This window comes from Equus asinus, chromosome 22 (genome assembly GCF_041296235.1).
Source record: "Equus asinus isolate D_3611 breed Donkey chromosome 22, EquAss-T2T_v2, whole genome shotgun sequence".
In the NCBI taxonomy this organism is placed as follows: domain Eukaryota; kingdom Metazoa; phylum Chordata; class Mammalia; order Perissodactyla; family Equidae; genus Equus; species Equus asinus.
Genome location: NC_091811.1, coordinates 65204768 through 65232340, shown reverse-complemented (window position 1 = coordinate 65232340; position 27573 = coordinate 65204768). Strand labels below are relative to the sequence as shown.

Here is a 27573-nt window from a genome sequence, read left to right as displayed (position 1 = left end):
GGGATCATCAAGCAAAAATTTACTTTAAATTTTTCATCTTCGATTCATATCCAAGGAAATTAATGAAAAAGTCAAAAGAATCTCTTGTAAACTCTGCTTTCCTACAGCCTAATTCTATAATTTTAAAAAAAAAAGGACCAAAAAATTATTGAGGGAAAAAACCGTAAAAAGTCATTGTTACTTTAAACTATTTCTAATAGAATATTTTCATATAATAATCAAATGATTGATAGCTTGCTCACTACACTTGTACTTGTTCCTTAAATAAACTATTTTCACAACAGAGCAAAACGTTGAAAATCTTAAGCCTGCAATCAAGCAATGTGTTCATGCAAAATTTTCTACACTTTGTAGTTGAATGTATCTTATTTCTGCCCAGAAATGAGCAAGCTATGTCAATTAATGTAAATGGACAAATAATCTGTGTACGGTCCCCAAGGAAAGCGATGATGACCACCAATTCATTCCACTTGACCGTTATCTACCAACATCAGGTAAGCACTTTCACTTCCTATCGAAACTACAGTGAACCTTATTAGTTGAATTATATTAATTTTGAACTAGATTAAAAAGAAGGCACTGGTCCAAAACAAAACAATTATCAATTCTCCAGAGCCAATTAATTCTTGATCTCTCATTTCTTTACAACAAATCCCGCATGAGCATTTTTTCAGCAGGTGATTTAACGCTGAGAGGTTAGTCTGCATTTAGAAATTAAAATTCTACATCACCTGCAAAATCCATTTCTCAACAGACTACGAATCAACTTTCTGGGGGAGAAAACTTCTACAACCATGTGTGGCCGTGTGAACAAGCAGGTCACACGTATGAGCAAAAATTGTCATGTGTATAAGTAAAAGAGTGTATGAGTAAAAATTCACAATTTTTTTTTTTATCACATCGACTTATATTCCAGGTTTTATTTGTTGCATAATGGTTAAGACTGTGGGCTCTGGAATCAGGCTGCTTACGATCAAATCCCAGTTCTGTCACTTACTGGTTACATGACTTGGGGCAAAATGTGCAACCTTGCTGTGCCTTGGTCTACTCCTTTATAAAGTGGGAATAATAACGCATGGCTTGTACAGATTAAATGAGTTTGTAAATATAAAGCACACAGTACAGTGCCTGCTACATAGTGAGCATAAAGTCAACGTTAGCAATTGTTGCTATTATTATTATCTACAGAGTTAGGTCCAAATTCTTTAACCTGCTGTCTCTAATAGACTCCCAACGATACCATTACTCCCCAACAAAAATCTTCCAGCTCCGGCAAGTTGGTTTACTTACTATTCCGCAACTATATTTTGCACCCTTGCCTCTGTGCCTGACTTTACATAGCTCTCTATTTGAAATTATCTCCCTCTATATCTATCCAAATTCTACCCTTCAAGAGCCAAGTTCTACCTCCAAGAAGGAACCTCCCAAATCAATAACTGTAGCCTAAAGGAACTCCCCTTCTTCTACATTCCACCAGGGCCCTGTTCCTGGAACCACTCGTACTGTTCTGCACCCACAGATACCTTCGTGTGTGTGTACCTCATCTCTTCAGTCTGATCCTGGACTCCAAGAGGGCAGGAGCTGTGTCATACTCATATATCCTCCGCCATGTCTTAAATGGAACAAGTGCTCTACATGCACAGTCAATCTGACTGACTGACCATACAGAGTCAAAGTGAAAATGTCTACCTCCTGGTTCAACGCATGAACAACAGCATTCTGGGCCTGAGAGGGTCAGAAACAGAGACTGCTCAGTAAACACAACTGCACGAGTGGTAGCCAGCTTCGGGCCAAAATCTGCATCCCGACTTATACTACTCAGTAATAACTCCTGGTATTTACAAGTAACATAAATAAATCTCAAAAACATTATATGGGGCAAAAGATACCACACACACACGAGTACATACTGTGTGATTCTATTTTATGGGAAGTTCAAGAATAGACCAATCTAGTCAATAGTGATTGAAGTCAGAAGAGTGGTCGCTTCAGGGGAGTGGGGATTGATTGAAGGAAAATATGAGGGAACATTCTAGGGTAATAGAATTATTCTATATCTTGACCTTGGTCTATATCTTAATTTTAGGACGCTTGAAGTGATATGTTAAACCATTAAAATTTTAACGTGTGCCTCAATAACTAAGAAACATTTAAATTGTAAATTTTAAGTTCTAAAGTTGCAACACACGGTCTTCTGCTACAAGAAGTTAGAAACAGAGTCTTGAGCAATGGACTTGTATGTTTTACCCGCCCAATGGCAGAGCTATCTTTTATATGGGTGGATGGGTGGATGGAGGGATGAAGTTGAAGCCAAGGAAAGTTAACTTACATAAGGGCTCACTGGCCAGGATCATCCCTATTTTGAGATAGATAATTACTTAAACTCATGAAGCTAAACATTCAACTGGTCTGCTTCCCTTTGTTCTTATTCTGTGCTCAACAGAGCAAGCTTCTGGTTAAGACCTGACTCCCCATGCAGGTCTGCCTTTAAGATGATAATATGCTGCAGTAAGGAAATTTCAGTCCCAAGATGAATGATCCCAAACAGATTGGGCAAATTGGTAAAGTGGGTTCTTACGTGATGTAGTGAGTCATATATTTTGGCCCCTTACAGAGAAAGAAGACACCGATCATGTAGACATAAGTGCTCTGAGCCGGGGGGGATTATGTTTCTCACTGTAAACAGATACCCTGGCACCCTAGCTTCGTCCACCAACCGTCCGGGTTTGTCAGCATGAGTCCTTCCCCGAGACATGCTGAAACGTCTACGTTTCTGAGACTGAAAGTTTAAGACCAGATACTAAAACACAGAAATTCACCAAGGCAATTAATGTTATCTGTGAGGCCTCTTGGGAAACTGCCAGCAACCTTCTCAATGGTCTACTAACGGCCTCATTGTAATCATATATAAATCTGTACTACATTTTATATTTTCAAGGCATGTTTATAATTATATTATCATGTTTAATTTGAGAAAAAATAAATTTTATAAGTTATAGTGTATAACATTCGGTAAATACAGTAATTATAGAAAAACAAAATGCTAATAATAGAAAAATTAAAATAAAAACAAAAATTGCTCATTAAAATATCTATCTCATGATCTAATAAAAAGAACAGTCTTTGCAACTTGGAGATCTGAAGTCCGATCCCAGATTGGCCACCTACTAGCTGTGTGACCTTAAGCAAGTCACTTAACCTTTCTGTATCTCAGTTCTTTCACTGGTAAAAATATCCCTGTGTCTCTTACTAAGATTTTTGTGAATCTCAAACTTGGTAGGATTTATCAAAGCACTTTTTAAATGGAAAAGCATTATACAAATATTTTCATCATCATATATCGATTAATATCACATCTGAAGTTAGGTTCACCAAGTCATGAGATTATAAGAAGGAATTGGATCCACTTGAACAATGTAATCACTGTAACTCTATAAATACATTTACTAAATAACTGATCTGAGAACACGTTCTGATGTGGCAGATTCAATACTGGCTCCAATCCCCTCCCCTTCCTATCTCCCTTACCATATGACTCGGCAGTTCTTCCCACTAGAGGGAAGAGAGACTATTTACATCTGCAGGCTCAGTGGTAAGGACAGAGTCCTTCCCAACTTCTTTACTTTGAGCTTGGTCATGTGACTTGCTTGACCAATGGGATGCTAGCAGACCTAATGCAAACAGAGGCTTGAAATGAGCTTGCATACTTGGGCATGCCCTCTTCTCTTTCATCATCAATGACAAGACTTGTGGAGCGGACCTGGACCCAACCTGTAACCAGCCTATGTCGGCCAACTCCGAACCAACCCACAGACACGTGGGCACAATTAACTTAGTGTTGTTTTAAGTTGCTGCTTTTTAAGGTGTCCTGTTGCTCTGTATTATTGTGACAATTACTAACTTATAGGCTCGGTAACGACACAGAACATAGTATACTATATTTGTATGATCCTTAATTTAAAAGATCATCTTCAGGTTAGATAATGTAATCCCTAGACATTCATTTTGTCATTTATCCAGCATAGTCAATGAGTACCAACTATTTGCCAGGGAGTATTCTAGGCACTGGGCTAGTCAGGTATGTAACACCAGCTGTCATAATAAACAATGGCAAAATCTCAGAGGCTTATTACAATAACAGTTCATTTTCCTCTACATAAAGGCCAGTGAAGATGTTCTTGGATGAAAGCCTCTCCTGAGTGGATCTCTTCCAAGTATCACTCGAGATCCAAACTCCCTCCATATTGTGATGCCATCATGTTCAACATGTACCTCTGATGTAGCCTCAGAAGAGGAAGAGAGATGTGGGAAAGCATCTTGGATATGTAATCCCTTTCGCCCAGAAATGACACACACTCCACCAGGAGAATTAGTCATATGTCCCCACACAGGCGCAAAGGGGCTGGAAGTTGAAATCTCTGGCCAAGTAGCCACTTCCCAGCAACAACTCCACACTAGGAAAGGGGAGAATAAATCTTTGGTAGTTAGTTAAGCATTTCTGTCACAATTAGAGGACATTGTTGGTGAATAAGTCATGGTTCTTGTCTTCAAGAAATTCACAGAGTTGGAGAGAAAGAAGAGATCCATACAGATAATTATAGCAGATGAGAAATGCTATAATAAATGTAAGTACAAGACCCAAGGTTTGCACAGAGAAGGGATGAGTAACTGCTGGGAAGGTGTTAAGGAGGGCTATATTTAACTGAGGGGACAATGCATGAGCTGAGCCTTAAAGGATAAATAGAATCTTGCCAGACAGATGGAGCAGCAGGGGAAGATGCCAAGTGGAGAAAACAGAGGTTTACATCATGTAATGGCTCAGAGCTTCTTTCCTTACACGGCTAGGGGGTGGTGCTGAGGGCAAGAGCAAAGGTCTGGAAAGCACTGGTATTTGCAGGTGGTCAAACAACTTCTTGCCTCACATATGAAATTGGAATAATATAAGTTTCCCATTTAGAGCAGCCTTCATTTCCCTGAGCACTGCTTTGGAACAACGTTCTCTACAAGGAGACAAGTGCGACACATGACCCATGCAAGATGGCTAGAACCAGAAAATATGGAGCACGTGGTACTGACAACACAGGGGTGGAGATACCTAAGGAGGAGGATTCAGGTAAAAGACCATGGAATGATAGACCCTCTCTCCTCTCAAAGTCCTTGTCATATAAAATAGAGACCAAATAATAATATAAATCATGAATCAGGTTAATCTAATAAATATGCATCAAATCCTTTACATTGCAGAGAATATAGTTTTCAAATCACCCACAGAAGAGTCACAAAAATTAAATACATATCAGGCCAAAAAATAAAGCTTTAACAAGTACCGAATAATAGACAGATTGAAAAGTCGTAAGGCCACATGCTTTGACCATGAGGCAATGAAACTGAAAATTACTAACAAGAGTAGAAAGTAGAAAATTTGGAAACTTAAAAACACTTTCCTAAATAAGCATGTGTCCAAAAGAAAATCAAAGCTGCAACTATTTAAAATACAATATAAAAAAATCTCTGGGATTCAGCTAAAGCTTTAATGAAGGAAATTCATAGCTTTAAATTCTCTAATTCTAAATAGAAGGAAAGAAAATACAAAATTTAAGTATGTGACATAATAGTACACATGAAATCCAAGAAAACCAATGGGAAATTATTAGCAGTAAGGAAAGATTTCATTTAGATCTTGCTGATTCAACACCTCTGCACTCAGACACTAGGCCTTGCTGCTTCCTGGTCTTTAAATCGGTTTATAAAAGGAGACGAAGTGCTATGCCCCCTACCAGCTTCTACACACTCCAGTAAGATTGTTATAGAGAAGGCTGCCTGATTTTTTCAGGCCAACCTTGAACAGGATCCAGTAAGAGAACAAACAAAATTAATAAATAGAAATGAAGAAGACAACAGTATTCGCAAAGATTTTTTGTTGTTCTAAGTTAATCTCTTTTAATGATAATCAAACGTGAAATGTCACTCCTTATTAAAAGTGATAAAGAAACTACACACTAATCATTAGCGTTGTTAGGCTGTTCTCTGAAACGTCAAAGTGGAAAACAAAGCAATATGGTTTGACCAAAGTAGAGAAAGCTGAATTTGTCCAAACCTAAAATTAATTAGCTTCTATTTAAATATCAAGAGTTCCTCAACTCACCATCTGGGTCTAAATTTAACCTTGTTAGCCTTTCTCAGCTAAATATGCAAAGAAAGCCATGTGAATTTGTATAATGGACCAACTAGCTGCAAGATTCCATGAGAGAAGGGATTGTATCCACACTGTTCACAGCTATGACCTCAGCATCTGGCATCTACTATGCCTAATAAATATATGTTTAATGAATGAATAGATGCATAGTCAATATTTTTCTTATGTCTATGAATGAGTGACGTCCAAAGGCAGATATCAATACTCTCATAGAGACTTATATTTTATTTCCTTGTTCCTTCTTGTTATGAGACCTTCAAAAACAAGAAATTTAAAATGACAAAATTGATTCGTAGCAGCTAAAAAGTATTGTCGACGTAGTCTCACATTTATAAGATCTGAAAATGTTTTCCTTATTAATACTTCTTGAGAAAGGCTTACCGTGTTAGGCAGATTGTCTCATTTGCTAATAAGCTTTCCAAACTCTGGTTCCACTATATTCAAATTCCTCATTTCCCTTCAACTTAGTGACCACCATTAACAGCCCACTCTATTTTTCACTGCCCTTATGTTTTTGCCTCAAGCTTTAACTGATTATATTCTTTGATTTCCTTACCCTGCTGTAGATTCCTTTTTAACTACAGATCTTAAAAGCGACACTAGCTGCTTTTTGTTCCTTGGGGTTTTTTTTTTTTTTTTCCTGCGGGATAATTATATTCTGTTGTGCCTTTTATTATCCTGTCTTTTAGGATCTCCTAACCTTGTACGCTCTTGGGCTTTATTTAATAGCGAGCTCCCTCCTCCACTCTCCCACTAAACCATGCTCATTAGGTTGCCTAATCCTCCATAATTTGCTTTCATGAAATCTTATACCTTTGAGTTGCTGTGTTCTATGAGCCCATTTCCTTAGTATCGCCCTTCCAAGCAGCCCAGAATCAATGAGCACTAAACATAAGCTTATTCACTTTCTCAGCCAACATGACTCTACAGGAAAAAAAAAGAAATCTTTGTTTTGAATGTTTATGGACCATGAAACTATACCATTTAACTTGGTATTTCATTTTCTCACCCAAACATTGCCTGAGAAGGTTAGGAGCAAAGAATTAGACTCCAGCAGTCCTTAACGTATAGTTATTAACTTACAGGCTTCAGGTTCTTCTGGGTCAGAAAACCATTCTATTTTAACAGAGCAGAAATAACAATATCCTAATGTTACATTGCAACTGGTAAATTCCAACTATATCTTTGCCTTATACCCAAAATTCAGGAGAAGAGAAAAACATCTTTTTTTGGTTACTCTGCAAGAGCTCTGCTTTTCCAAGTGGGTCCGTTTTAAGAAGCGCACGTTCTTGAAATGTGACCACACAGCCAACTCCAGTCTTTTCAGCAGTTCGTCCTCTGCCTTCTCTTCCATTCTACTCGTCACTAGCATCTTTGCTCATGGGTATGGACAGAAAGGCCAAGAGAGCAGATATTTTGTTTTTCGTTTTTCACTTTCCAGGGACTTTGATTGAATTTTTTTAAAAAATCAACTTGGTAGTGAAGGGAAAGAGTTAATGAAGCTTCCAAAGGTGCCTAGCTTATTCAAGCAACGTTTACACTTCAACCCTGTGCATGTTCACTTATGATCCTGCCCATCCAGATGACAGAAAGCAAAGCCAGTAAGTTCCTTATTTAATTGGTTTGCATCCACACATTGCCCTCCAGGGCTCTGTTTACACAGCCTATCATACAGTATGCTCCACAGTTCTCTGCCTCTTTCAAAAGCATGCTTCTCCTGAGATTTGATATATGGCTTTCATGTTTAATCACTACATTAAACTCAATGCTCTGCTTCCTCCAGCATCAACCAACTTCCCTTCTTGGGAGGTGGGGAGAAGAGCACAGCTTCTCGCTCCTTCTGAAAATAAAAGGAAGTCTGTTTTACTCTATTAGTAAAATCACCAACTACGCACGATCGTAGGAAGCAACACGACTACATCAACTGGGAAACAGTATTAAAATAGAAACCTTCAAACTCCTTTAGGAGGGAGGTAGGCTGATGGCTCTCAGTTGGCAAAGCCGAAAGCATTAGGTGATTGAGTTATAAACCAACAGAGATAGAGATTAATCCGTGTATAACTCAGTACAGAGAGGGTACATCGAGACAGCAGCTAAAGTTTGAATCAAATTATCCTTGAGGATAGAACATTCCTGGGGTTCTCAGATGACAATGCATTCAGTACCTCTGCCTTCTGGTTGAAGGTTTTCCTAACCTTCACCACAAAGAGAACTTTGAACATCTCTTTACCTGAACGTGGACATGGTAACGCCACGATCCTTTTCAAACGAATCTGTATGTAACCCAAATTTCTGAAGTAGACGAAAACCTCAAAAAATTAACTGACCTCCTTCAATAAGTCAAGAAAATCTATAATTTTCAGGTTTTAAAAAAACACATGAAATGCCTGTATTTTACTTTATTTCAAGCAGAAAAAGTGAAACAAATATGGCAAATTATGAACAGTAAAATCTAGATAATGGATATGTGGGCATTCATTATACCATACTCTCTACTTCTACACATAGTTGGAATTTTCCTTATGAAAAATGTTTTTGAAACTTGAAAAAAAACACAAAGAAATTGTTTATGAATTTGCTTTCATAGAGAAAAGAACTGACACAAATTTGATAAGAAAAAATTTAAGTCACTTTCTAGGTGGCTCATTTCGGTGTCTGCATATTTGACAACTGACCCTTTTCACCATGTGCTGACAATGAAAACTCTCCTCCCCCCAGTCTCACGCCACAGCCTGAAACTCATTTACACAAACTGCAAATGTGCAGTAAGCTCTGTGTAAGTTGGGTTCTTCACTTGAAATATACATACATATAAAATTTTACTTTGAAATCCTTTCCTTTCTAACTAGTCATTGATCACAGTATTTATTTTTTAAGAGTTTTTTTTCCTTAGTAAGACAGGCATCTTCCTTCATTTGAAACTCTTACTTTGTCAGGAACACAGTTACAGCCGTATACAACATTAAACAGAGCTAGTTTACTTTCTGTACTTGATGAACAATAGAAAAGCTGAACCCACTAAAGTCATACATTTAATTGTTCCAATATGCTAAGTTATTTCAAAATTTGCATGATACAGAACGCCAAAGAGTATATTTCTAGCTTCCTTTGTCGTGATTCCCTCACTCAAGAGGAAGCTAAAAGAAGTTATAAGAAAAAATAATTACCTGTTTATTAATTTGAAACCATCTGAATTCTTTCCACAACATATTTAAGTTCAAAATTAAAAGACTAAATAAACTTTTAACCAGTACTCCCCATAAGAGTTTCGAGAGGACAGAACTCCGCAGTTTTCAAAACAGGCAGATGTTGTCCATGACAGACATTAAAAAAAAAATTAGGACTTGGAAAAAATAAGAAACATGGACAAAATCTTTGGTCACAAGAGTGAAAGATGTATGCCGGTACAGATGTTATAACTATTTTCATGATAAATACTAACCTGCACTACAGGAATTTAGCAGCACACTTTAATTTGGATTTGAAAATTTAACATAAATTTTCTGACTTTGACAATAGCTGCCTAATATTTCAGTTCTGTACACTACTTCCAGGTTTTACCTTCAAAATGAATCTAATAAACTTTTTCATTTTAAAAAGCTGTATTCCAGATCTGTAGCCTAAAACCAGTTTCTGATTTGATGTTTTGGCAAGTAAATCAGATCATAACAAAGTGGGTTCTTAATAAATATTTGGCGACTGACTGGCGAGGATAAAAAGACATGCAATTTTTTTTTTTTTTTAAAGATTTTATTTTTTCCTTTTTCTCCCCGAAGCCCCCCGGTACATAGTTGTATATTCTTCGTTGTGGGTTCTTCTAGTTGTGGCATGTGGGATGCTGCCTCAGCGTGGTTTGATGAGCAGTGCCATGTCCGCGCCCAGGATTCGAACCAACGAAACACTGGGCCGCCTGCAGCGGAGTGCGCGAACTTAACCACTCGGCCACGGGGCCAGCCCCAAGACATGCAATTTTTGTGTAAAAATTCATTATCCATCAATTTTATTCGTTTATTTTTTATTATACTTATTAAAGATTTTAACTATTAAAAAAAGGCAAAGTATTAAAAAAAACTTTCACCCTATTCTGAGTCACCTCTTACGAATCAACAAAAAAGTCAAATGGTTGATACAATGTCACCATGTCAAATGGTTGACACAATGTCACCATGCCTTCAGTCTCCACACAGTCAATACTGTAAACCAGGATGCTCATCTTATACTATCATTGTCACACCTGATTCAGAAGCCCAAGAACACACAGAATGGAAAGACTTCTAGAATCACAGTTCTCAAATTAGGCAACATTGTTAACTCAAATTTACGAACTTCATATTTAAAGAGTCTCACAAGTTGGAGAAATTCATAAAGCTATACAATAAAAGAAAGGTGAAGCTTTTGCAGAAGAAAAGCATGTCGGCTCCTTAATACCACTGTAACAAAGAATGCATAGTCCTTAGTTCTTTCGTGAACATCATAAACAAAAACACTTTTTTTAAGTTAAAATGTAATGGAGTTCAAAGCAGAGTAAGAATGTTACTTTTAAATTTAAAAGTGATACATTTTTCTGCAAATTATTTTCTCCTGGAATTGAAAATTAATGTTTATTGATCTATTAACAGTTCACCAAAGGGCATAATTCATTTGTACCAAACATGAAGCAAATTTTTGTGCTTTACTTGCAAACACCATCAGAAACTCTGAAGCATATAAATCTCAGCAAGTGACATAAAGACAGAGTCAAACTTAAGGATTACATGGCTACATTCATGCTTAATGAGAAGAAAACAGCTAATGAGGCCGATATGCCACGGTTTGTGAGAATGAGAATTTTGTCTTGATAGATACAAAAGAATGGCTTAAGGTGACCTTGATCTTCCGTTACCCCCCCCCCCCAACAAAACACATTTTTAAAAAGACTAATAAGTCATAGACAAATTTCTATTGGCTAACACTCTTTATACTTGGCTGGGTTAAACGTATCTATTACCCACGTTTGATGACAAGTCACTTGCAGAGAATCTTCACATCACTCAGGATATTTTGTCCACTGAGAGAGTGATATTCTATTTGAGCAATGAGTACACACAACCCCCACCTCTGCCTCTCAAATGAAGCTCTGCAGATGTGGAGCCTTTAATGCTTATTGCAGAACTATCAAGAATCCCAAAGTGAACGTCTCAAGTTATGAGTCCACGCAGCCAACAGCCCTGCTTTGAGGTGGGGTTCAGGTTCTGAAAAGAGGCTGCCTAGTCTGTTTAAAATCAAAATGGTTCTTGATCTGATGAATTACTCCTCAGAGAATAATGTAAATAAAATATACTCAGAATAACATTATTAATGTAAACATACCTGAACCGGAGTCAAATTTGGTTTCTGACCTGCAAAGGCAAAGAAATTTTTTACAATATAATAGCTGCTTGTTAAAGAACAACTGTTATTTTATGGAGGAAAAAAGAGGCAATACTTATAGATTTCAGTACATTGGTCAACAAGTAAAATAGCCTTTTAAAATGTAAATACATATTTACTTAAATCATTTCAAACGCATGCATTACCTAGGCATGCACATATCCATTGAGATAGCACAGTATGGGAAAGACATTAACGTGTTAGCTTGTTTTTGAGAGAAAGAGGATAAATTATGTAAAAAAAAAAAAAAGCACCCAATCTCTACAGATCAACTTGTTTCAGTAATATAATAAAGCAATAAAAAACCTCAAATTTAAAATTATCCTCTTTACTTATTATTAAAGATTTTCAATTATTCAACACCAAGTAATTTTTCACTGAGTTCTTCACAGAGTAAATGAACCTAGTAACCCCATACATTTAATAAGAAGGAGAAAAAAAATCTGAGCCCTTGTGGGAACATTATGTTTCAGATATAGGTTAATACTGGTTGTAAATTCAGAAGCCTTTGAAGCTCTCAGTTCGGCTGTGGGAAAACTTCTGTTGGGTAATTACTCTCAAGATGCTGCTGATGTGCTGTCAAGCAGAATTAACCCTGTGACTAGGCCGAGCTACACAAGCTACTATAAGACAGCATTGTCTATATCTAGCTCCCAAACCAATTAGTGGGCATGCTCCAGTCGGATTTATATCACACATTAACAATCAATAGTATATATGCTCACAGCTGCCACAGCAAGATACAAGAACCCACCAGCAGGAGTCCTGTTAAAGGATGTTACATTGACAGAGAAGATTTTTTTCCTGGGGAAATGTAGTTAACTAAGTGGGAAAGGAGATTTCTTTGAAATTATGCCAGGGTACCAAAGCACTTTTAGAAGCGGTGGCTTTTTTAACCTAAATTAGCTTCGGGAGAAGCCATCAAAGGGGCGAGGGGAAGGAGAAGCAAGAAGCAGTTTCCTGTCATAAAAATTCAACTTCTCAAACATTCCCAAATAAAGTTTCACCTGATGCTTAAACAACGTCAATAATTGTAAAAACAGAAGTCAGTATTACAATCCTGGTTATCATAACCATCACTGTAACCCAGGTCCACATTTTCCCAAGACCCAGCCCCACCCAGTCCTCACCTCCATCCTTCTCTTAGATGTCCCTGACTCCTCCTTCAAGGTGCAAACCCACTGTCACTTTGTGTCCTCTCTCCTGTTCTGGAAAGCCTTGTCTTGCACCCTCTTCTTAGTTTCCAGCATCCCTGAGCATAGCTCTGAATGGCACTTGCCACACGCGGTCCTGCTGGTGTCCCTGCGCTTCCTCCCCACTCACTATGCCTCATGAACCTCCGAGGCCAGCGCCTACAGAGTGCCTGCAGTTTGTACTCCACAGCTGTCTGTTGAGGGAAACTCCTGCCTCCACTGCATCCTCATTGCCTTCTCACCTGTAGGAAAGGAGTTCTTCCTTCTGTCTAAGGCTCCCTCTACTGACGTCCTAAAATGCACTCTCTCATCTCCCCTGAAACCGGGCTGGATCAAGTACTCCTTCTCTCTCCCATATCTGGGCCTCCCCAGCTTTCTCCTCCTCTTTGCAGAGAAGCACCCCCAAATTCAATAAAAGCCCTCCTTCAAATCCACACCCTGCTCTTGTTATCCTCTTTCTTCCTGGCTTTACAAACAAGTTCATTGAAAGGACAGAGTATATCCTAGATTGTGAGTCTTCCTTTCCTGACCGCCCAGCATGTTCACACTGCAGCAGCAGGATCTGTCCTTGCTAAGGGTCATCAGCGGTGTCCTCATGCTAAATCCCAAAGCCCAGTTACAGCCCCTCTGCCACGAAAGCTCTCTCCAGCCGACCACGAGACCACCTCAGCGTTGCACTGCAACCTCAAATGCCACTTGTATGAAGCTGCATTCATTTTCTTTTCCTTTAAATATAATCCTCCTGCTACATTCCCCATCATTTAAGTTGAAAATCATGACATTATTCTCGTTTTCTTCTGCACCTCCAATATCTGATTGCACCAGGACCTGTTCAATCTACAACCTTCCCTTCCTCGCCATCCTCACTCTTACCTCTTGAGGCCTACCTTTGGCTCAGTAATCTCATAACCAGTATCCCCCTCTCCCTGCCAATCCATCATCTAATCAGCCACCAGATGTTTCCAGAACACTGATCGGATCACATTACCACCACCCCAACAACCGGAGCAGAGTTTTCCAAACTTAGGTCACAAGCTGACCCATTAGTGGATTATCAAATTAATTTAGTGGATTACAACCAGGATTTTTTAAACACTGAAATAGAACGGAAAAAAAGACAGAATGCACTTCATATACGGACGGCATGTGCAGTTTTGTGAAACTTTTAGGAATACGTACATGCATTTGTATTCGTGTGTGCGCGCATGTTCACACATGTGTGTACCGGGCTGTACTGCCCTTACAAGTGAGCCTGAAGCCTCCACTCCAGCCTTCCTCTGGGTGCGCCCTCCTCTCCACCAGGCGAGGGGTCCCCTCTTCTATCTGAAGCTCCAAGCAGCAGGGTCCCCTGCATTCTCTGGCAAACAGCCCACTGGGCCCTTTCTTCAGGGCGGGTTGTGCTGCCCCCCAAGGTGGGGGAGGGGGGCCAAAGACTGTTACTTGAAGGAGGGAGCTTGGACCTGAGGGCAGAAGGAAGGGGACAAAGAGGGCAGGGCAAGATGCTCTCCTTACTCTCCCCATTCCTGCTCAGAGAATCCTTAGTTCCAACCCTCCTGGGAGAGTGGGGGGCCGGGAGCAGCTGGGGACGAGAGGGTGCCCCCTGGACCAGACTGGTGCGGCTCAATGGCCTTGGAACTCAGTGCCTGGCTGGTGGGGACAGGAAGAGGCGATGGGCAGGAGAGAAAGAGCCCCCCCCCAGTAAAGAAGAAAAGAGGGGGGGCCACTGGAGGGAAGGCTGCAGGGCCCCGTCCCCCCACCCCCCCACGTGGCCCAGTCGCCAGTCCCTGCAGCTCAGTAGGCTGAATGACAGTCTTTCGGTGAAAGACCAAATTAGTTTTAAATTTGCACTATCCTCAGTTATTTGGTATCAATGGTTTTACACACGGCTTTCATTGTTTTTGTTCAAAGTACATCTGTCAAGGGTAAGTTGGTATGTCCTTTCTAACAGTTTATTGCCTTGATTTACAACTTTTAAATAATTAGCTATATTGTATCCCCATTTGTCCTCTCGCCCAGGCCCCGCAATTGTTAGGACCAGGCCTGGTATTCAGCCATCACGTAAAAAGGTCTGTCTTACTATGGGCCATAGACAAAAAGGTTGAAAAGCTAGTGACCTGGCGACATCCGGTGCACAGCGCCGGAGCGAGGGGCCGACCGAGAGCCGGTTCTTCAGCGCCGTCTCTAACCCCCCAGCCACGCCGTCTCCAACCCCCCAGCCACGCCGTCTCTAACCCCCCAACCACGCCATCTCCTTCCCTGTCTCCAAAGCCAGCTATTGCCGTGTTCTTTCACGGCCTGCATCCGTATCCTCAGCTAGAATCCCGTCCCCCACTCACCGCTGGCAAACCTTGACTCAACGGGACTCCCCGCCGTCCCCCGGCCCCCCGGCTGCCCCCTCACCGCCCAGAGCGCTCCGCTCGCCCTCCGCTCCGCGCCGCCCCGCACGGCGAGGCCCACACGGCCATCCCGCACCGCGTGGCCGCACGAGGCCCAGCGAGGCGAGGCTGGGTCCCAGCCATCTTCAGATTCCCAACACTGCACGCAGGACCTGGTACTGAAGAGTTATTAAAAACCTGTAGTAGGGATTAACACGCGAACAAATGACTCTGTACATTAACAGAAAGCCAAAGCAAGACACAGTGATCAAAAACTCCATAAAATGCCTCTTTTGAGATACAAAAAATCGTATCTGAAAACTTGTATTCCTCAGACCATCTTATTTTCTCCAAGGATAGCTGGTCAATATGTAAAATATACACATAGAGTACAGAGGAAATATCTTCACAAACTAATGAATGACCCTAGCTATCAGTTAAAAATATAAAGGAATATTTTCAGAATTCTCACAGTAATGAAACTTAAAAAAAACACAGCTACTCTATTAATAATTAAAACGTAGTAATGAAAGTTAATACTGTCAGTTTGCGGGGCAGGGAAATTGGTCCTATAGTATACATTAATTCGGATTTCTGCCAGATTTTATACACACATCCATACACAGGGACACAAAGGCCTCTTCCATGATACTATGGACGATGAGCATCTCTACTCATAAACTATCTCTAAGAAAGTAAGTAAAATAGAGATGGGAACCAACAAATGGCAAGTGCAGAAAAGGAATTCACATGTAGCAGAGACCACACAAGAAAGGCAAAGAGGGATGTCCATTCACTCAGTCCAAACACATTTGCCCTGTGCTCACCTTCAGTCGCATGCTGTGCCGGATGGGAGGGGCACGAAAATGCATCAAGTGAGGTTAAATGGGTGCAAGAGGAACAGATAGAATTGTGTCTCCACGGACACCCATTTCACCCCTTGATTACATACTCACATCTCAGCTGAAAACTATTCAACCAGTTCCTCTGGGAATCGCCAAAAGATGGTGAACATAGCACAGACTGTTACTGTCTTCCAATACCCATTCTCCCTTTTTATTTTAGAAATAGAATCTCTCAGTTTTAGATGGCTGCCTGGGTAAGACAATTTTTCCACAATATTTCCCACTTCTTTTGTAGCTCATTGTGACCATGTGACTAAATTCTTGCCAAAAGAATGCAAGCAGAAGTAATGTGTATAACATCTGAGTAATGCCCTTAAAGGGAATGACTGCACCCCTCCCCTTCTTCCTCTCTTCTTCCCACTGGCTGGAATGTAGATGTGATTTCAGGAGCTAAAGCAGCCATTCTTAGATCATGAGAGAGAAGCTGATATTAAAGCCTTTGGCTGCCCTTGGGCTAAAGGTGCGCACACACTGGTAGCACCATCTCAATCCCAAACTGTTACCATGTTGAAGCAGCTATCATTTTGGAGTCTTGTCAGAGCAGCTGTAACAGTACTGCCACATTAATAAAGGCTTAAACTAAAACTTCCACATTTTTAAACCTAAAAAGTTTTTATGAATTTAAGAACCATAAAAGGTAGATGCTAGGAGAATTTAAGTTATCATTATTACTTTTTAAATAATTAAAAGATACAATATATACATTCTTTTGAGAATAGAGTTGCAGATTTTCAAAAGAGGGCAGTTTTAGTCATTGGTTAGAATTCTCTAGTCCTGGACAAATCTATAAAACTACAAATTTATGAAACTACTACAAATCTATAAAACTACCAGTGTCCATGAAAGTTGTATGTGCATTGGAGTCAAAAGCTTTTATTTATTTTATTATTTTTTAAAATTTTATTTTCTTTTATGAGGAACCCACAAAGTCTCAGAGGACACTGCTTTTTGCTTAGTGTTCCATTGTATTAAAAATTTAAACATGGGAACCGTGTAAGTATGAACCACAGGTTAATGAAAGGTTTCAGACGACGTGGAGAAGAGGGAAGGCGCTGTTCGTACTGTTTTCAACTGCTGTCAATCAAAGAGCCCAGCCACAGACAGTCATTAGAGGGAAGCAGTAGGAATGACAAACTGGGTTTTGCTTATAAGCACACTATATATGGCAACTCCATAACAAGCAGTTTCTAGGACACTCCAAGCCAAATAACCTGTCCTGTTGTCCCCTTAAAGCCTGGAAATTTTTCAGAAATTCCAATCTTTTAGGATCCTACTTATAAGTGTAAGAATTTCTTCCTCCTCCTACAAGTGACTCAAAAGCCTTCATCCAACCAAAGGCGAGCAGTAATGGCAAGACATATTTACCTGCCTTCTTTCAGTCACATAAGCACAGCATCTTCCTCTGCTCAGAACGCTCCCTCCTCCTCCCCTCACCCGCTCTAGCATCCCTTAACCCCTCTGCCTACTGAACTTCTAAAACTTTCTCATATTATCTGAGTTACCGATTTTCTGAAGAGAAGTGGCCAGCCTAGATCAAACCCCTTTACTGTACACTTCGATAGCACCAGTTGCTCCTTCTTTGCACTAATTCTGCTCTGTTCGTGTGATTATTTGATCACACTAAGAGTTCAATAATTGTGGTAGGCACTATTTGTCACCTATCTAACAGCCAGTCTTCCTTTACTCTGATAACAAAATTCCAATTTTTGAAGGTACTAAAAACGTGCCAGCCCCAGGAATGAATCATCACCAGGTGGAGCCAATTGGGGCAATCCTATTCCCCTTTGTTAGGGACTCGTTCAAGGATGGGCATGTACCCAGTTCTGGGCAGCGAGAGGTACAGGAAGTCTGCTGGGGATACTTCTTAGAAAGGTTTTCCTCCAAGAAAAGGACAGGGGGGATTTAGGGGGAAGGCCCTTTTTCTACTCCCTCCCTGTTTGCTGCCTTTGAAGTTATTATGTCAGGATATGACACTTAGAACTGCTGTCGCAATCTGGTCACCACGAGGAGAAGGCCAAGAGAATCCCAGAAGTGCCGACCCAGCGCACCGTAGCATTCCAGTCCCAGCACAGCCTTCTCCAGAGCTCTCGCTGAGTGAGTCAGACAAGTCCAGCGTTCGGAGGCCACTTTCACTTGGGTATTTCTGTCACTTTTCATCCAACACATTCTAACTGATATTGTTACCACAGGAGTGCTAGGTTATGAACTACCCACTTACTGTGTTTAAAACTTAGGCCTCTATGTTCTGTTTTGATGTTAATGACACTATAAATACAAAAGACAGAAAAATACATGGGAAGAAAACAATGTGAATTTAAATGTTTAAAGACATGTTGGTTACCACAACTAAAAACTGAGAAAAACACACAATTAAAAAGTGCCCATTAACTGTAAGCTTAATTTTTTTTAAACTGAAAAATATCCATCAAAAGCCCAGAAATTTAGAAATCAAGATAATCACGAGCCAAAGAGCAGCACGGCCCCTCCTACGTCGCTCGAAGACGCCTCCTGTGAGGCGTTAACAGGAACCTTCGGGTTCGGCTTCCATGAGGCGCCTACAGTTCTTCGTCTTCGTTTATTGACAGACTCTTCCACTGGGCACCAGAAAGCACTACAGACGGCTTGCGGGTGTAAATTCCTGCTCCCCGTGGGCACACTTCTTCCGCTGGACTGTTGCTTTGTTTGTTCGTTCGTTGCCTTTTAACCAGGCCCCGGCACTTTAACTAGGGCCACTGTCCCCCGGAGATGCTGGAGACCTTACGTAGCAGAAGTCTGGGAAGCACCTAATACTGAGGGAACCACCACGGAAAAGACAGCCAATGGAGACACACAGGGCAGAGCCCACTCTCAGGTCTTCCACTTTCCACCCTGTGCGACTTTAGCGAAGTTAATCACCACTCTAACTCTCAGTTTCACTATCTATAGAACAGGAGTAATACATTTACCTTTTAAAATTTTCGTGTAGATTAAATGAGATGATATTACAAAGTACCTAGGGCAGGCCCTGGCACACAGGAGAAGCTGAGTAAAAGGTAGGTTTTATCGAAGTAATGACAATAAAAGTTTACCTATGGCTACAAATACAACTAGCAGTATTTTAGCTAAGTACAAAAACAATACTACATTATAAAAGGAAAGGATATATTACTCTGGTTGAGGTTTTACTTGGGGTACAATTTTAATATAAAAGTCCAAATGATGCAGAAAAAAGTAAGAGAGAATAGCCTAAAAAAAACTGAAGAAACTGGAAATATTTAAGAGCAAAGGCTAATGCAAAATAACACAAACGATGTGGTCATACAGTATAGAAAAGGAGTCTTATTTGTCCTTGAAACACAAATAAAACATTCTCTAACTAAAACAGCTGCACGATGTGCTCGGGAGCCTACTGGAACAACAATCAGGAGAGCTGGACTGCAGTTCAGAAACAAGGACAAGTCATTTAACTTGTGAGCCCCGTTTTCCTCATTAGTAAAATGAGGCATTTGAAATCAATCAATGTGGCTCCACAGAAACAATCCTAGGGAGAGGTAAGCTGCCTACATTTTTTTCTGCAGTTCCCAAGAATGAAGAAAAGGAGAAGGGGAGGAGAGAGAACAGAGAAGTCAGAGCGAGATGGTAAAAATCTGCATCTATAGAACTCGAAGCTACAGATGGATACGACTGAAAAACATAATCCTTAAGGCCATTTTCGCCTCCCAGGGTCTACATTTCCTAGGCCATATTAACAACTGCCGTCTTTGAATTCCAATATCAGTTCCCGCCTCGATGATTTATAGCACTCAATATATGTTTCCTTTAAAATAATTTGTTTCTTGTGTATAAATATATCTCTAGAGAGAATAAAGCTTTTAACGATCCTTTAGCTATTGAGAATAAATGCAAAACGCTAAAGAAAACAGTGCTAAGGAGAACAGAGTCTACTTCATGTTATGAGCTAAATTGTGTCCTCCCAAAATTCATACGCGAAAGTTCTAACCCTAATACCTAAGAATGTGACTGCATTTGGAAATAGGGTTCTTAAAGAGGTAATTAAGTTAAAATGAAGTCATTCAAGTGGGCCCTAATCCAGTATGACTGGTGTCCTTATGAGAAAAGTAAATTAGGACAGAGACAGACATAGAGTGAAGACAGCCATCCACAAGCCAAGGAGAGAGGCCTCAGAAGAAACCAACGCTTCTGACACCTTGATCTCAGACTTCCAGCCACCAGAACTATGAGACAATACGTTTCTGTTGTTTCAACCCCTAGTCTGTGGTCCTTTGTTATGGCAGCCCTAGCAGACTCATACACTTCATTTCTTCTTCAGTCATATATTCAGCAACCTCAAACCTCCAATAAAAGCCAAAAACCTAGAAATTAGCTGGAAATAAAAATGTCTACAGCTCTTACACACTTTAACCCACTTTCCGTACAAAATATATTTGAGTTCTCCATTCTCTCTCACTATTTTTAACCATATTCTGCCAAAGTGCTTTACCTGCATTTTGCCCATTGGGCAGCTGCTCCTGCAAATTACATAATAGGGACCACCAGTAGGCATACCATACAATTCTGATCAATGGGCTCTTTGTTTCTTCATATCGCTGTGGGAGAATGTTTCCAATGGTTTGGCCTGGTCCTTTCACACTGGTGTTGTGTACACACTTGTCCTGTGCTCTCTGGGGGATGAGGCAGACTTGGGAGGTAGTAAAATTTACTGCCCTACCTCAGTTTTACACACAATATTTGTTTTCTTATTTTCCCTGGAAATTTTCATTTCTACTTCAGGTTGTAATCAGAACTAGAACAATATAAGTTGTGGCTGGCAGGCTAGCAGTAGACACAATCATTGGCAGATGCTAAAATTTTAGAGACCCAACAAAAGAAACTCAAACAAGAGCAATCCAGAGTTAACTCGCCTAGAGGCAAAGACTGCACAGCTCGCCGGCCTCTGCGGATGTCAACGGGGGAGGAAAGATAAAGGAGGATCGTCCTCCACACTTCACAGAACTCTACAGGAATTCTTCAAAGGCACAAGCAGAGCCCTACATGGCTCATTAGAGCCTAAGTGTACTGTTGTTTTATAACACAGTTTAATAACTAATATTAATAATGATAGCTATAGGTCATGAAAGTGATCATTTAATTATGCTGTTTAGTAAGACATGGAAGTATACTATTTAGACAGGATTATATTTTTAAAATCATTAGTTAATAATTTTACGGTTAAAATAGATGTTTTGGTTGTCTAGAAAATATGTTTATCCAAAGCCCCTCATTTTCTAGATATAACTATACACAAACAGAAGACGCAACACAAAATTAGGAAGAGAAAAACACAAATTAGGAATAAAGAGACCATGGAGAAAAGATCTGATTTCCAGTCTTAAATCTACTCCCTGTTTCTACAAAGCCCTGAAAAAGTCATTTAGACCTTGAAAAGACAGTTGTGTTTTTCATTTGTAAAGTAAGGATAATAATATCTGCTACACCATACAGTTTTTTTTAGAACAAAATGAATAATGGTTGAAGCACAGGAAAAGTTATAGGAATGAATTTTCCTTGAAAATTTTAGGATTACACAATTCAACAATTACATTGAATACGGAAACTCATTTTCATAAGAATCTTAAATTCATTCATTATATCACTTAAAAATTTAGCATTTCTAGTTGGAGATTTTTAAAACCTAGCCTAAGGCAAACTTTCAAGGCCAAAATGGATGAGAAAGTCATTGACTCTTTTTTCCACTCAGCCATAAAACACATGTATTGAGCACCGACCATGTGCAAGTACTGTTCCAGGCTCTGGGATACAGCAGAGACTAAGACAGACCAGATTCCTCCTCTCCTGGAGCTCACATTCTGGTAAAGAGAGTCAGATAGTAACTACTACATAAATTAGATTATTTCAGACAAAGGCTTAAGTAGAGTGCCTTCTGTAATAACATCTGGAGAGTAATGATATAGAGAGTTCCTGGGGTGGGGTTGGGGGAGCTATTTTAAATAAAGTGGTCAGGGACGTGCTTTAGGAGGAGAGGACATTTCAGCTGACATCTAAAGAATGAGAAGGAGCCCCATGCAATGTGGGTGCAAAATGGACTCTTTGGTAGAGATTCCAAAGGAAAGGACAAAAGCAAAAACCTAAGTTTGGTATGAAGAAGAAGAAGGAGAGGAGAAGAAGGAGAGGAGATGAAGGGACGAATAAAGGCCAACATATCTAGAAAGAAGTGAATGAGAGAGAGAATAGTAAGAGATGATGTCAGAGAAGTAGACGAGGGCCAGATCGCAACGCTAGAAGCCATTGTAAGGAGTTGCGATTTTTAAAGAGACAACGATAAATCAGAGGTTTTAAAGAACAAATTATAACGTAACTTAAATTATTTAAATCTTCACCCTGCTATGTGAAGAATGGACTACAACAGCCAAAGCAGAGAGCCCAGCAAGCACTGGGATCTTGGTTTTTAACACCATCTTTAATCAAAGGAACCAGGGCCCCTTGGAGAAATGGCTGATTCTAGGACGAGGGCATAGAATAATAGGATAAGATACGCCTGGAGCATCAAGTAGTGCCTGAAAATAAGCAAGGGCTCAAAAACAAACAAAAAACCCCTACACTGACAGGGATAATGTCAAAGGGACACAGGAGCCAACTGAAAGAGCTCGTAATAGTCAAAGCTGGGACAATATGAGCAACAAAATAAATAAAATAGCATTGGATTATAATCCAAAGTATAAAATAAATATCCACGTGTCCATATTGATATAAATAAATGATTAATTAAACAAATAAATGAGAGAAAAGATACAAATCTCCCTTGCAGAAGAATTCCAAATAATTTAGGTAGATATTCTGCCCTCAAGATGGAGAGCATAACTCCCCCCTCCTTCAGGGTGGGCTGTGCACAGTGACCTCCTTCCAAAGAGCACAGTAGGAAAGGGGAGAAAAGAATAACTTTACAGTGGGGAATCCTAACAAACCTACCTCGACCGTATGACCAAGGTCAATATCAAAAGTGATGTCATGTTGACAGTACGTGCCCTAGTTACGATGTGAGGAAAATGGCACTGCATCTCTGTGATCTTCCTCTCCAAACCCATAACCTCGGTCTCATCATGAGAAAAACATCAGACAAATCCCAACAGAGGGTCATCCTACAAAATACCTGACCAGTGCTCCTCAAAACTATCAAGGTCATCAAAAATAAGGAAAGTCTGAGAAACTGTCACAGTCAAGAGAAGCCTAAGGCGACATGACACTAAACGTGATGTGGTACCCTGGATGGGATCCTGGAACAAAGGACATTAGGTAAAAACTAAGGAAGTCTGGATAAAGTATGGACTTCAGTTAATAAAAATATATCAATATTAATTCATAAATTGTAATGAATTTACAAATGTAAAATATTAATAATAGGGGAAACCAGGTAAGGAAGTATATTGGAACTCTCTGTATAATCTCCTCAATTTTTCTGAAAATATAGAAGTGCTCAAAAAATAAAGTCTGTTAAGAAGGGAAAGCCAAAGCAGTAGTTCAGGTGAAAGATGATAAAGATGATGGTGAAGCAGTGGATGTGGTGTGTTACTCGATATGGAGGGCAAGGCATGGAGAACAATCAAGGATAACTCATGGGCTTTGGCTCAAGTAACTGGGTAGACATCGAACAGTACCTTTATTTAGTATAGGGGGAAAACGAGAGAAAAGTAGGTTTCGCTGCTTCTGAGTCATTTTGCCACCTCTATTTGTTGCTAATTCCTACTTTATTCTTGTGAGCTGGTAGGATCAATAAGAAAAGTTTCAAGCTTTATAGTCCCACACAGGATCTCAGGTTAGTATAATTTTCTTGTTTTTTTTTTAATCATAAAGATATAATAGGCTTGAAAAGAGACGGCATAAAATGTTTCTTGATCTAATTTTGGGACAAAAATTAGTACTAAATTATTGGTTTCCTGCGCCCAAATCAATGATTCTGGAAGATGTATGATTATCTGAATTACATCAGGCTTTTAAAAAGCACAGATTAAAGAGTCCGGAAATCCTTGCCTCTAAGTTCTGCAGGTGATCCTGACAACCACTGACCTGCTCGGCATTCCTTTAAAGCAAAGAAAACTTCTACTTAAAACAACAAAGCATCCTGCCTTTCTGATTATTTTTTGTCTGTATTAGTAATTTCTAAAGTAACTTTTTGCCCAATGAGGAATAAAAATTTCCCATCACATTGTGTAAACTTCCACATTCACAAGCTGTCATGCATCACCATTATAAAGTTATCTTAGTGAGAAACACTGAACTAAGCACCAAACAAGTGAAAAATCTGTCAGAAAAGACCCAGTCCCAGGGTAAAAAAAAGGATACAGTTACCACTTTCTTGGTAAACTTAGTAAAAATATTTGATTTTACAGCTATTGTTTCTGGCCGCATGAATCAAACGATAAAACCTTAGATTCCATGAATGACTCAGACTGGGGCCAGCAAATCACCTAAAAAGATTCGTCACTGAAAAGATGTGTCTCCTGTGGTCAGTAATTTACACTCCATTAAACCTCTAAGAAAAATAATACAAAAGACAAGCGTTCAATATCAAGAAGGCTTCTCTCAAATCTGGAAACTATGAAAAGAAATCCATTAGAAGATCTGAACCTTCATTAAGCTGCAGTCAGTCAAGAGCATTTATGGAGTGCTCACTATGTGCAAAGCACTCTGTTTGGAGGAAGAGGTCTTGTTTAAAGTAGCCATAATTCAGCCCATAAAGCCCTTTACAGTTTAAGATCAACAGTCTGAGCCCATCAGGAGTAAATGGGTAGCGGGCTCACACTGAAGGATGCAGGTGTAATTTGCTCAGTGCTGCCCAGCTCCTTAAGTTGAATGGGCCTTTGCAGTCTGGGTAAATTCCACCTTCCGGGTGGTCTTCCAGAGCAATCTCAAAGAGGGCACACCACAGACGTGCTGGAGTTAATTTATGCTTATGTAGACTATGAGTCATGCAACTGCCATTAACACTATATACTTAAGTGAGTACATAGAAGTAAAACGTGCAAATCTCCAGCAGCATAAAGCCAACCTTCCTTAGAGCAGAAAAACTGCAACTAGAACGACCACTGGAAAACAAATCAAGATACCAATGAAAAAGTGAAGTTCGTTCCAAGGACAAGGCAAGATGACAAAGATAAAATATAAACAGCGGAAGGAATCATGGGTTATAGCCAGCTAATCCATGATCGTGAATTAAAGGAAGGAGAAACCAAATACAGTTATCTGGTTCGACTTTAATTGACTCTCCTCTCCCTCGCCTCCTCTCTGGTGGCGGTAGGATGCAGCAAAATGCTCAGTGGAATCGACAGCAACACTGATAAGAGTTGCCATGTGCTAAGCTCCTACTCTGAGGCACGCACACTTAACACTTACACACTGGCAAAGAATCCAGCGAATCCAAACTACTGAATATTAAAAACTCATCTCATAGATGGACAATTATTAATCTAAAGAAACTTCTTTTACCCATCTACCAAGAAAAAAGTCAATCTTCTTTGCTAACACTTATTCTATCTGTTCTTTAAACTGCTTTCCCTCATTTCTAATATTTTAAATATATTCTCCTTTACACCTTTCTTCAATTTATTTAAAAAAAAATTTCCCTTGAGTTGGCTTCCCCCCCAGTTATAAGGGGTTAGCCTCACCCCTCCCACCTCAAGTATAATGGCATAATTATGATGACTGTGTTTTCTGGGATTATTCCAGTTTCCAATATTTTACCACATGATCTCCATTTCAGTTTGTGCTTTGAAAACACAAGATTGCATGCTAGAATCTTAACACTCTTACTTCCACTACGGCTTGTATTGACTGGCTGCTGTCCTTCTGAGTCTCTGCAGCATTTCATAGCCTAGGTCATCCCTTCTGTGGTATCTACATATCTAACTTTGGCCTTCACACTCAACTTAAATATCTCCCTTGTCTACTTTAGCATTTCCCAGTGTGTGTTATCAGTAACATTCGCTGCACGGTATGTTCCTCAAGTAAGAAAAGATTCCGTGGTCAAAAATTTTCAAAAATGCTATATATAACATTCTACTCCTGGAGCGCTACAATGAACATCAGTGGATGGTGCGCTCCTTGATTTTTATGATAAAGCAACCATTTGACTTATTTTAATTCAGTGTTTCCACATAAGCAATCCACAGAACTTTTTTTCTTTCATGGAACACATATTAACATGTTATGGAACCAGTATCACGTAGGAGTAGTATTCTGACGAAACAAATTTTCAGTAGATTACACTTTGGGAAATATTGATGGACCTGAGATCTATCAGGCTTCCAAAACTGAACTCATCATCTTTCCTCCTAAGCCAGGTTTTAAGCATCAAATTAATCTTCAGCAACAGCTTTTTCATCAGTCTCACATTGAGAGAGTTGATAAATCTTCTCAGCTCTTACTGTCTGTCGTCTGTAGTCTGTTCCCCCCTACAGGGCTATTGACATCACCCTAAGGCAAATCTTCCTTAAGCCTCATCTAGACTCATGGTGACCTAGCGTAAGAATTAGGGGAGAGGTTTGGGAAAAAAAACAACAGATTCCAGGCTCCACCACAATCTTGCTAAATCAAAACTGCGGGGGGGAGAGGCTTGGAATTTGTGATTCTAATGGACAGCTAGATTTGCAAACTACTCAAGTGGACTGTGAAGGCGGCATGACTTTTCTCCTTCCCCTGAACTTCCCTTCCATCACCTCTTCAAGGGACATGGTTCTGAGTCTCCTAAGCATCAGTTGCTCTTCTCTGAATGCGGTCCATTTTGTCTATAAATCTTTGAAAGTGAGGGTCTTATACAGAACCACAGAGCACTCGGGATATAGGCTGGCCACTTTGTGAGGGAGTAGGACTGTCAATTATCTATCCCGGGCTCCTCTGGAGGGGCCGCTATGCTGGACCAGCAAATCACTCTCCTCCTTCTCCCAACCCTGCAGCAAATTCCTACCAGCTATCATCAACACCAATCTGCAATAACCACCAGCATGCGAATCACCCAGCAAACAGACCAAACGCCCCAGAATTTTATTACTTACCTAACTGAACTTCTAGTCTCTGTTCAAATGGCACGCCTCCCTGTCTCTAATGAACTTTAGTTCTGAAAGCTGCAATTATGCCAATCCTTACAATGTTTTAGCATCAATACTTCACATTTATGGAGGGTTTTTTCCACTTACAAAACATTTCAACATTATTTACTTACTCCTCTCAAAAGTTCTTGTGACACGGGTATTATCCTCATCTTACAAATGAGGAAATTAAGGCTCATCGAGGGTAAGTAGCTTATTCAAAGTCACACACAGTAAGTGGGGAAAGTTGTGACTTTAACCTCACCTCTTACACCTTAATCATAGCTTTCTCCACTTTAAAAATCCAACTATAGTCACTTGGCCATCAATTAGCACCAATTAACACCAGAGTGTGATAGCTACCAGATGGTAAGTTAGTCATCAAAAAGAATAATCAGCCAGAATACAGGGAGGCAT

The 27573-nt window shown here is 39.9% G+C and overlaps 1 protein-coding gene across 9 annotated transcripts in view; it reads right to left on the bottom strand.

Annotated features, from left to right (window-relative positions):
- The window catches only part of MSRB3 (methionine sulfoxide reductase B3), a 172709-nt gene that overhangs the window by 81075 nt on the left and 64061 nt on the right, over positions 1 to 27573 (bottom strand). For 7 of the 9 annotated variants that reach the window (XR_011496928.1, XR_011496927.1, XM_070494330.1 and 4 more), the window contains one exon: positions 11546 to 11574. The exons of the other annotated variants lie outside the window; for them this stretch is intronic. Coding sequence is in view for 5 of the 7 variants with exons in the window: in XM_070494330.1 (XP_070350431.1) it covers positions 11546 to 11574 (29 nt within the window). In the remaining 2 variants the exon portion in view is untranslated. The remainder of the gene's footprint in view (positions 1 to 11545; positions 11575 to 27573) is intronic. 9 annotated transcript variants of the gene reach the window in all.